Genomic DNA, 12500 nt, shown 5'->3' with positions numbered 1-12500 from the left:
ATAAAAAATTCGCATAAAAATAAATAGATTAGAAAAATTCGGTAATGGAAAAATTAAAATCAGGTACTCACGAAGTTACTTTAAGCAAATGAAATCAAATCACAAGGCAGTAATAAATAAATAATCCAAAGAACGCAAAGCAAAGCAAACAATAATAGGAAATATTTTGGGAATACTAAAGAAAGAGTTCATGATTTAGGAAAGGAACTGTATAAATTATTATTATTATTATTATTATTATTATTATTATTATTATTATTATTATTATTATTATTATTATTATTATTATTATTATTATTATTATTATTATTATTATTATTATTATTTTATTATTATTATTATTATTATTATTATTCAGTAACTGAAACTTGTTCATATGGAACAATCCCACAGGGTCCATTGACTTGGAATTCAAACTTCCACGGAATATGGTCTTCATGAGGGAGAATTTAGAGAAAGAAACTGAAATACAGAAAGAGGAGATTCCACTTATCAAAAGAGAAAACAAATGAATAAATAGATAAATAAATAGAAAGCACCGACAGATGATATATAAGTATATTAACACTATTACAATAAATTTATAAGATTCTCTCTCTCTCTCTCTCTCTCTCTCTCTCTCTCTCTCTCTCTCTCTCTCTCTCTCTCTCTCTCTTTCGATTCAGGAAAGGAATCGGGTGAATGATGAATTATTTGACTGATAGGACATAGATATATTGATACTGTATTACAAGGAATTTATAGGGTTGATCTCTCTCTCTCTCTCTCTCTCTCTCTCTCTCCTCTGAATCTCAGAGAGTAACGTAAACAGAAAAGTTACCAAACACACACACACACACATACACACAAATGATTTCTGACAACCATTACGTACACCAAGAGACCAGCTCTCCTCACGTACATTGCGTCGTACCCCGAAAACGTCAGTACGTAAAGGAAATAACTCAAGGCCGCTACTAATACCGACGTGTGATATGATTTTACCTTTGAGAAACAAAAATGGACACCTACAGCTTCGCGCAGACACACGCATCTGATGCAGAAAGTGACCACGAAAAAAAAAAAGTGAGATTCGTACTTTTAACCCCTATTGTGGTTTAAAAATGGGAGATAGGAAGGTTTTTTTAACCGTGGTAAGGGGTTAGGGGTGGAAGGGTTTAGGTTGGTAGGAGGAGGGGGCTGCGGGGGCCGAAACCCCATAATGTCACTCACGGGGTCCTCTGAGTTCCCTCATAAAGCAATGAACAGGCAATAACGAACGAATTCCGCCAGTGGAAGCAATAACGTCATGCTTTCCATACAAAAAAAAAAAAAAAAAAAAAAAAAAAAAAAAAAAAAAAAAAAAAAAAAACAAAAAAAAAAAAAAAAAAAAAAAAAAATTCTACCCCATCGCACCCACAGTCAGAACAGCTTTATACACCATATAACTTCTGGCCGTCGTCCTCACACGCATGCACTCACATTCACACACATACATGCATACATACATACGATACATACATACACACACGTACTCACACCTATAGCATCGTCGCCTTCCTCTCTCTCTCTCTCCTCTCTCTCTCTTCTCTCTCTCCTCTCTCTCACTTACTTCAAGACCCCTTTTCCCAACTTGCCCCCGACACCCCCCCCCCAACAAAAACAACAAAAACCCCTTCTTCATTGGGCCCCCTACGATTCTTACCTTTTTCCCCTCTGGGGTCCCCACCATACATACCCCCACAACGGTTAATTGGGGAAATGGTGCCCTACCCACCTCCAATACCCATCTCTAATACCCACTAGCCTGATTGAGGGCGTCGGTGCATCTCTGAATCCTTTAGGAGTGAAAGGGTACGGATGCCCTGAGAGCTCCTTGTGTTATTGATCGTAGGATACATCTAGGAGCTCCTTTTTTAATTTATGTATCTTAGAAAAAGGATACTTTTTCTAAAGCTGTAGAGGTCCTACAGTTCATTATGAATCTTTGGATACGTGATCCTATATATATATATATATATATATATATATATATATATATATATATATATATATATATATATGTATATATAATTAATATATATTATTAACATGAAGGAATCGAACAAATTATGCCTGTCATCATGATAGAGCATTTATTGGCGACTCAAAAAATCCCTTTCACATAACTGAAGCTTTTCACATATCCTAAGACTCATATATATATATATATATATATATATATATATATATATATATATATATATATATATATATATATAATTAAGTCTTAGGATATGTGGAAAAGCTTCAGTTTATGTGAAGGGAGGGATTTTTTGAGACGCCAATAAATGCTCTGTCATGATGACAGGCATAATTTGTCCGATTCCTTCATGTTAAATCGAATGATCGCTGGAATACCACAGTTACTGTGTCACGAAATTCCACAATTATATGGTAAAGTATATAACCACGTAAAATAGACGGACTCTTGAAAGAATCCGTTTATATTAAGTAAATATACTTTACTAAAGTTTTCTGAATTTCTAAGACACAGATTGTTCTTCACGATATTATGAATTTCGTAGCTTATTCAGTTCTACTTCTCGCAAATGCTTGATAAGATGACAGTGTGAAGAGAAGGTGCCTCCCATGATCCCATGTGGTCGATATGTCATCGCGGGAATAATGCAATAGAAATGTTATTATTTTATTTTTCAATAATATAAGAAAAAAAGGGAATGTCACTGAGCGATCCCACAGATTGCCATTCCCTCCATCCAACCCCCATATCCCTTTCTCCTTGGCCATTCCCATTCTCATTCCTAAATTATATATTTATATATAAATAAACTGTATATATATATATATATATATATATATATATATATATATATATATGTATATATATATATACATAATATTTATATATATATATATATATATATATATATATATATATATATTCATTACTTATTAATGCCTTCTTCCAGGTCATTCCCATTCCCATTCCCATTCCTAATATATATATATATATATATATATATTTATATATATATATATATATATATATATATATATATATATATTTACACCCATTCATTACCTCTTCCAGTATCTCTCTCTCTCTCTCTCTCTCTCTCTCTCTCTCTCTCTGTCTCTCTCTCTTTCACATCCGCATGGGAAAGTCATGCACGCTGCGAACCCCTTTCTTTCAGTGTATTGTCGCTCCCCGTAATCATGGAGACACCACGTGACATAAAAGAAAAAAAACACAGAAGGGGAGTAGAGAGAGTAAAAGAACGTCCCCCCCCAAAACAAAAAAAAAAAAAGTAAATACAAAAAAAAAAGACACGAGAAGAATGGCAAGATTTCTGTCTTCGTTTGTTCGTGTGTTTGTGTGTTTTTTACATGCAGGTTTTTTTTTAAATATTTTTTTAGTGTGTATGGTTAAGGATGGCTTATATACGTTTTTCGTGTAAGAAAATGAAAATGAATTGAATCTACAGGCCTTGTAATATAATTATTAAACAGCCCAATGTTACAGCTTGATGATAATAATAATAATAATAATAATAATAATATAATAATAATAATAATAATAATAATAATAATAATGGGTAGAAATCTCAATTGCAAGGGCAAAAGTAAGCCCACAATAATAATATTGATAATAATAATAAATTTTTATCATTATTATTATTATTATTATTATTATTATTATTATTATTATTATTATTATTATTATTATTATTATTATTATTATTATTATTATTATTATCGAATAAAATGGCAGATTTTATTTAAAAGAAAGTCTTCTTCAAAAATATTATTATTATTTTTTTTATAGTTATTGAATAAAATGGCAGAATTTATTTAAAAGAAAGCCTTCTTCAGAAAGATTATTATTATTATTTTATTATTATTATTTTATTATTATTATTATTATTATTATTATTATTATTATTATTATTATTAATTACAGATCCTACCAGCACACGAGGATTAGAGATTTAAGAATTATTCTCCAAATAATACAGCGAACTCTTTATATAACCAGTCCACTTTTCAATTCAAACTAGAAGGAAGAAGATTGATATCTTTTTGAATCGATCGAGAGGACTTGAGGAATTCTCTCACTAATTGCTCCCCAGAAATCCTTAGAACATAATAAAAAAAATGAAAAATCCGTCCCTAAACGGAGTTAGATTTAGTTAGTTCATTTCCACAGAATTTAGTAAATGTAATAGATCTTATATTTTCATTTCTGAAATATTCATGACGCACAAATGGAGGCATTAAGTGGCGCCCTCATTATGCAATGTATCATACATAAAGCCTCCGCATGTGACATATTTCTATAGTAAAATGAATTATATGAATTTTTTTTTTTTTACATTCCCACCCAAAATTTGAATTTTTTTTTCCTTTTTATCCGACTCTTATTAATTATTTATCGCAGCTAAAAAATTTTCTGATTTTTTTCTCCTCTGTTGCAGAGACCAGAGACCGCCATCATGGGGAGAGCTATCTTGTGCTCCATTATTTTGACAGCTTTCTTTTCAAAAGCTCATGGTAAGTTGCTGCTATTGCTACTGCTGCTGGCTGTGTTTCGGCATGCAAATTATTTTTGTTTTATTTTTCTTTGCCCTTCTTGCACTTCATGTAATTTGTAAGGACACAAACAAATGCACATATATGATAATATATTAATACGATATATACTGATACTAATATATATATATATATATATTAGATATTAATACACTATTCTATATATATATATATTTTATATTGAATCATATACTATATATATTATAATCATACTTATATATATAATATATAGAATATAAATATATATTGAATAGTATACATATATATTAAAGGGTACGAATAGTATAATCTAATTATCAAAAATAAAAAAGTATACATCATAATATATAAACTATTATATTATATATAATATTATAATACTATAATGTATAATATATATAATTAATTTATGATAGCTTATAGTACATATATATGTGTGTGCTTGTGTTCATACATTCTGAACTTGGAATTTTCATACTTTGTTTGATACGCATTTATTCATAAATTAGCCTATACATTACCCAAGCTTTAGTTTATCCATGTTTCTTGCCTTCTGCTAGATAAGTTGTAAGATTTATAACCAAATTATAACCAATTTTTTAACCAATTTATAACCATTTGTTTGTCCTTGCTTTCTGATGATGATCTTCTTTCATTTCTCCTGGATCGAGAAATTTGCTGGCAAGCTTTTGGTTGTAAATAATACGGTCTGATCGGGTGAATTTGATGTGCTGCTGATGAGTCTTTAAGTTTGGTTCAGAAAACAGCTGGTGCTGTGAAAGTTTTCTGAGATATGGAAATGAAAGTTTAATCTATGGAAATGAAAGTTTAATCTTAGCAGTGATTTGCGTCATTTTTCTTTCACGCACAATATGCTGTATAATTGTACGTAAATATGCCTGTAAAAGGTGAACGATGGTTATGTTTCTAAATACAAGTCTATATACATACATACTATATATATATCTATATATATATATAGATATATATATATATCTATATATATATATATATATATAATATATATATATATATCTATATATATATATATATATATACTAATATATATATCTATATATATAGATAGATATATATAAGATACTATATATAGCTATATATATATATATAATATATATATATATATAATCTATAATATATATATTTAAAGTATATTGTTCACCTGCGGAAATAATACGTTAGGTTACTTAACCGCTTTTCGTTTTGTGTTTTCGGAATAATGCAATGCTTAATATAAGATTTTTTTTAGAAGATATATATATATATATATATATATATATATATATATATATATATATATATATATATATATATATATATATATATATCATTTCCAGTGCACACGTATATTATATTCAAGGAGCAGGTTTCACGATCCTGATGCCATAGTAACTAATTTATAGCAATATTTGTCTACTTTTATTGATTTTTTGCTCTTCATAAGAAATATAGGTCCGTTTCCCATGTATTCAGTCATGACTTTCTATGTTCACGTGTTAAATATTTTGCCTCCTAATCCATCTACTCACATATCTATGACATATTTGCAAGTGTTATTATAATTTTCGAGTATACTCCAAGTTTGTTTCACATATGTGTATGCCAGTGTTTGGCCAGTTTTTAATGTATCCAACACGGATGAATAAGATTTATATTAAGTGTCATACATAAGACTGCATTTGGCAAGTCGTTCCTGCCATCTACCTGAAGCAGACATTTTTGAGTTATTTATGAGTGGTCAATAATCATCTACTAAGTGTTATATTTGTTTTTGTTTATATAATGAGTGCTTTAATTTAAAATCTATAAAATCCATCTTAGAGTCAATTACTATTATTCCTTGATTTACGCAAGAATTCAGTTAAATTTTCATGGATAGTTTTTATTTTAGGCTCATATTTTTGGGGTAATTATTACATTGAATTTAACCATTACAACACTCCATCTTTATATATATATATATAGATATATATATATATATATATATATATACGTACATATCTATATATGTGGGTTTGTGTGTTTATGTATGTAAGCGAATACCACAGGTAATTGACAGGAAGAGGGTCAGTACCAAGGGCTTTCTTCTGTGTCTCCAGGCATCGTCTAGGTACAAATTCCTGTGGTATTCCCGTATACAATGAAAATCAAGTCACGTGGATCTACTGTGATCTTTAAAGCACAAACACACACGTGTTTATTATATATATATATATATATATATATATATAATATATATATATATGTATGTATGTATGTATATGTGTGTGTGTGGAATTTATTTTGTTTGTGTGTATGTGGTTGGACACTGTTAGATTAATATAGATCTGAGCAGTACAAAATTCTTACTTTGCATTATCCCCTTTTCTCTCTCTCTCTCTCTCTCTCTCTCTCTCTCTCTCTCTCTCTCTACTCTCTCCTTTTTTTTTTTTTTTTTGAAATACCAAAGAGTTCAGCTCTCCAGACAAACAGTATTCATCGCTAGCTGACACCCAACTTAATGCTCTAGGCCGACGCGTCGGTTCGTGGAACATGCAAACCCCCACTTTCCCTGATCATGGCGATATTCAGAGTCGTTCCATATTGCAGCGTGACCGGAGGCTCATCCAGATTTTTGCCCGGTGTATCGTCCAGTAAGTTGGGTCAAATTGAATCTAAATAGGACGGGGCCAAACAATGGCTTCCGGACCTGGATCCCTTCTAAATGATCTGGCGTCCAATGGCGAGCATCGTCGGCCGTAGCAGCAAGAATCCGCTTAACGCCTTCAGCTGATATTTACAGTTTTCGAAGCAAAACAATAATCGTGGGCCCCCTTCTCGCCCCCAACCCCCATCACCCCTCTCTACCCATGAGGACCTAGTGAGCTGTTTGTTTGTGGGTAATGCGCGATGCCCTCGTATATGGAATATTTGATTGGTCTTAACTTCGGTTATTATGGGAAGTTCGTAACTTCAGTTATCTGGAAATACCAAGCTTTCAGAAACTGGCATCGATGAGTGATGAATACAAGGAAAAGTGGAAATTACAGGACTGATCAAGACATGTGCATGATAATGAAGACGAGCCGTGAATTTTCGAAGTATATAATATTATCAAAATGCTCATATTTTCTTATTTTCTTGTCTAATAGATTCGATGGTATCCGTGAAATTCCTCAAAGGGTTTTCGAGATATTAACATTAATAAAATGCTTCGAGTGTGTGTGTGTGTATTACTTCATGATTTATTGATAGATACCTACGCATATACGTGCGTATATATATAATTGTGAATGTGATAATATATATATATATATATATATATATATATATATATATATATATATATATATATGTATTATACAATCATATGTCTATGTGTATATATATTATATATATATATCTATATATTATATATATATACATATGTATATATATATGTGTGTGTGTGTGTGTGTGTGTGTGTGTGTGTGTGTGTGTGTGTGTGTGTGTAAGTGACTAGATTCCTTAACCATATTTTATTTCCGCCAATCATTTTTGCTACGATTTGATTCTGCTAATCCCTTGCCCTGTACTACATGCAGAGAGAGAGAGAGAGAGAAAGAGACAGAGAGAGAGAGAGAGAGACAGAGAGAGAGAGAGAGAGAGAGAGAGAGAGAGAGAGAGAAACCACAGAATCACTACCTGTCACCAATGATGTTGTAACCTGTATATATTATTAAATATTAAACGCTTTGAAAAATAGTGCCGATGTTATTACCCACATTATATATGTGATTTACAACTGGTTATTAGTTTGTCTATGTGCGACCCTATATTAATTGATTTATATTTCGACATGATTATTACCCGGCTCGTCAATCGATGATTTAATCCTTATGGAAAGGTTGTCGGTTTTCTTTCATATAGAGAACGATAGATATAAGATAAGGCTTAAGGATTTTCTTACAATATCTTTGCAGGCATCGTCCCCTTCTTCTTCTTCTTCTTCTTCTTCTTCTTCTTCTTCTTCTTCTTCTTCTTCTTCTTCTTCTTCTTCTTCTTCTTCTTCTTCTTCTTATTATTATTATTATTATTATTATTATTATTATTATTATTCATTATTATTATTATATAATAATTTGCTATTTTTAAAAGTCCATCCATTCCTCAGTTGTTTATGTGTGTAAGACTTTAACTTGGGATATATATATATGTATGTATATATATATATATATATATATATATATATATATATATATATATATGTATATATATATATATGTATATATATATATATATATATCTATATATATATATATATATATATATATATATATATATATATATCTATATATATATATATATATATATATATATATATATATATATATATATATATATATATATATATATATATATATATATATATATATATATATATATATATAAATTGGGCATAAATTCCAATAGGGTCTTGGGTGTGAATGAATGGAAGCACTGTCTTCGCTAATTTTAAATAAAAATGGCTAAGAATTTACTTTTATCGTAAGTGTATATATATATATATATATATATATATATATATATATTATATATATGTGTGTGTGTATGTATATATATACATATATTTTAAGAAATACCGATAATCTTTAACTATAACTGTACAAAGAAGCGAACATAATCGCTTCATCTATTTACTCCTAGAACCCTGTTAGAATTCATGCCCATTTCTTGTCCGTTCCATATTTTCCGTCTATGCTGCAAGTCTGGGCAAGATAAGTGTATCAGGATGTTCAGAATAAATACTATAAAATAAATGAGAACTGTTGTTTTCTGGTTCTCTTGAAGTCCACATAAAAATGATTGGTAAGTTTTGAAAAATATGACATATTTTTGTTTTGTTTTTTATACACAGACGAAAGTTCAGATTTCATAATGTGAGATTTTAAATACATTAAGAAATGGTCAGTAGGCGTTGTACTAAAATAGCTACATATTCTTTGTGAAATTTTGGCAGTGTTCTTAAATATGTTTTCTCTTAGGTGTTGTGGAATTTTTGTACTTTTAGAAATATGTTTACGCTGCCACGTTGTGGAGAATGTTCTATATCCCCAGAAATATTTTTACACCAAGATGTTGTGGAAATATATATTTACTTTGAGGTGTCATGGAAATTCCGTACTTCTTCAGAAATATATTTACACTAAGATGATTTGGAAATGTTTACTTATATTCAGAAATATGCTTACACTGAGATGTTGTGGAAATGTATCTACATCTTCGGAAATGTGTTTCCACTGATGTTTTTGGAATATTGTAAATTTTCAGAAATATGTTTATGCAGATGATTTGGAAATTTTACTATATCTTCAGAAATATACTTGCACTGAGATGTTGTGGAAATGTATCTTCATCTTTAGAAATGCGTTTCTACTGAGGTGTTTGGAATTTTGTAAATCTTCCGAAATATGTTTACACTGAGATGTGGAAATATATCTACATCTTCAGAAATATGATTACACTGAGGCATTAGGAATATGTCGACAATGCCTGCTTAAACTCCGTCCATAGAAAGATTGATTTTATGATATCCGTTTTGAAATGAAAAAAAAAAAAGTCATTAATATTATCAGATAAAAATTTTTTTTGATAACACACGACGAAGCTTTCATTATGGTACTTTACACCCTATTATTTATTTATCACATTATCTTAATTATTATTATTATTATTTACTCTCGCGATTATGACTGTTGAAATGGTTATGTTTGTTGTTATTTGTATAAAATTTGAAATGATTGGCTGAATATTTCTTTATTATTATTATTATTATTATTATTATTATTATTATTATTATTATTATTATTATTATTATTATTATTATTATTATTATTATTAATGATAAAAATAATATAATTATAAAAATATAATAATAGCAACAATATTATTATTATTTAAGAAAATAAGTTTGTAAAACTATGGTGTAATTACCGGTGATTATACATGAAATCCGTGTAATTCAATATGTTAACTCCTGCTGTTTCAAATATATCACATATATTTTATATTATTTTGGTAATGTTATTTTTTTTCTTCTATTATCACAAACTTCAAGGGATAGGATTTTATGAAATAAACATATGCAACCACTGCTACGGTCACTGTTGTTACTAAATATATAGCATCTCCTTTTATATTACTAGCAATAAGAGTGTTGCTAATTGAATAAGTATATTATTATTATTATTATTATTATTATTATTATTATTATTATTATTATTATTATTATTATTATTATTATTGGTCTGTTCTAGTATAAGTTTGTCCACGATTAGATAATAATAATAATAATAATAATAATAATAATAATAATAATAATAATAATATAATAATTAATAATAATAGCTACCAGATGGGTAGCAACATCAAACACATAGATGAGACAGGATACAAATACCTGGGAATAATGGAAGGAGGAGATATAAAACACCAAGAGATGAAGGACACGATCAGGAAAGAATATATGCAGAGACTCAAGGCGATACTCAAGTCAAAACTCAACGCCGGAAATATGATAAAAGCCATAAACACATGGGCAGTGCCAGTAATCAGATACAGCGCAGGAATAGTAGAATGGACGAAGGCAGAACTCCGCAGCATAGATCAGAAAACCAGGAAACATATGACAATACACAGAGCACTACACCCAAGAGCAAATACGGACAGACTATACATAACACGAAAGGAAGGAGGGAGAGGACTAATAAAGTATAGAGGACTGCGTCAACATCGAAAACAGAGCACTGGGGCAATATCTGAAAAACCAGTGAAGACGAGTGGCTAAAGAGTGCATGGGAAGAAGGACTAATAAAAGCAGACGAAGACCCAGAAATATACAGAGACAGGAGAAAGACAGAAAGAACAGAGGACTGGCACAACAAACCAATGCACGGACAATACATGAGACAGACTAAAGAACTAGCCAGCGATGACAATTGGCAATGGCTACAGAGGGGAGAGCTAAAGAAGGAAACTGAAGGAATGATAACAGCGGCACAAGATCAGGCCCTAAGAACCAGATATGTTCAAAGTACGATAGACGGAAATAACATCTTCTCCCATATGTAGGAAGTGCAATACGAAAAGTGAAACCATAAACCACATAGCAAGTGAATGCCCGGCACTTGCACAGAACCAGTACAAAAAGAGGCATGATTCAGTAGCAAAAGCCCTCCACTGGAGCCTGTGCAAGAAACATCAGCTACCTTGCAGTAATAAGTGGTACGGGCACCAAGCTGAAGGAGTGATAGAAAACGATCAGGCAAAGATCCTCTGGGACTATGGTATCAGAACGGATAGGGTGATACGTGCAAACAGACCAGACGTGACGTTGATTGACAAGGTCAAGAAGAAAGTATCACTCATTGATGTCGCAATACCATGGGACACCAGAGTTGAAGAGAAAGAGAGGGAAAAAATGGATAAGTATCAAGATCTGAATATAGAAATAAGAAGGATATGGGATATGCCAGTGGAAATCGTACCCATAATCATAGGAGCACTAGGCACGATCCCAAGATCCCTGAAAAGGAATCTAGAAAAACTAGAGGCTGAAGTAGCTCCAGGACTAATGCAGAAGAGTGTGATCCTAGAAACGGCACACATAGTAAGAAGAGGATGGACTCCTAAGGAGGCAGGATTGCAACCGGAACCCCACACTATAAATACCACCCAGTCGAATTGGAGGACTGTGATAGAGCACATAATAATAATAATAATACGTATTACTATTTTCAACGCCATTATCGAAAAATATCCTATTCTAATATTTTGGTTTTCGATGTAATAATAATAGCATTTTATGATTGGTGATAGCAATAAATATAAACATAATTTTATTTTATTATTATTATTATTATTATTATTATTATTATTATTATTATTATTATACACACATATCTAATTTTTTA

General features: G+C 30.4%; 1 protein-coding gene across 2 annotated transcripts in view; it reads left to right on the top strand.

The window, feature by feature from the left end:
- LOC135208989 (AF4/FMR2 family member lilli-like) overlaps positions 1-12500 on the top strand; it is a 357837-nt gene that overhangs the window by 162588 nt on the left and 182749 nt on the right. For both annotated transcript variants that reach the window (XM_064241532.1, XM_064241531.1), the window contains one exon: positions 4458-4533. In XM_064241532.1, coding sequence (XP_064097602.1) covers positions 4476-4533 — 58 coding nt within the window. In that variant the 5' untranslated portion in view covers positions 4458-4475. The remainder of the gene's footprint in view (positions 1-4457; positions 4534-12500) is intronic.

Source organism: Macrobrachium nipponense, chromosome 37 (assembly GCF_015104395.2).
Source record: "Macrobrachium nipponense isolate FS-2020 chromosome 37, ASM1510439v2, whole genome shotgun sequence".
Taxonomy (NCBI): Eukaryota; Metazoa; Arthropoda; class Malacostraca; order Decapoda; family Palaemonidae; genus Macrobrachium; species Macrobrachium nipponense.
The sequence above is the reverse complement of the archived record's forward strand: the minus strand, read 5'-3'. Positions and strand labels throughout refer to the sequence as shown.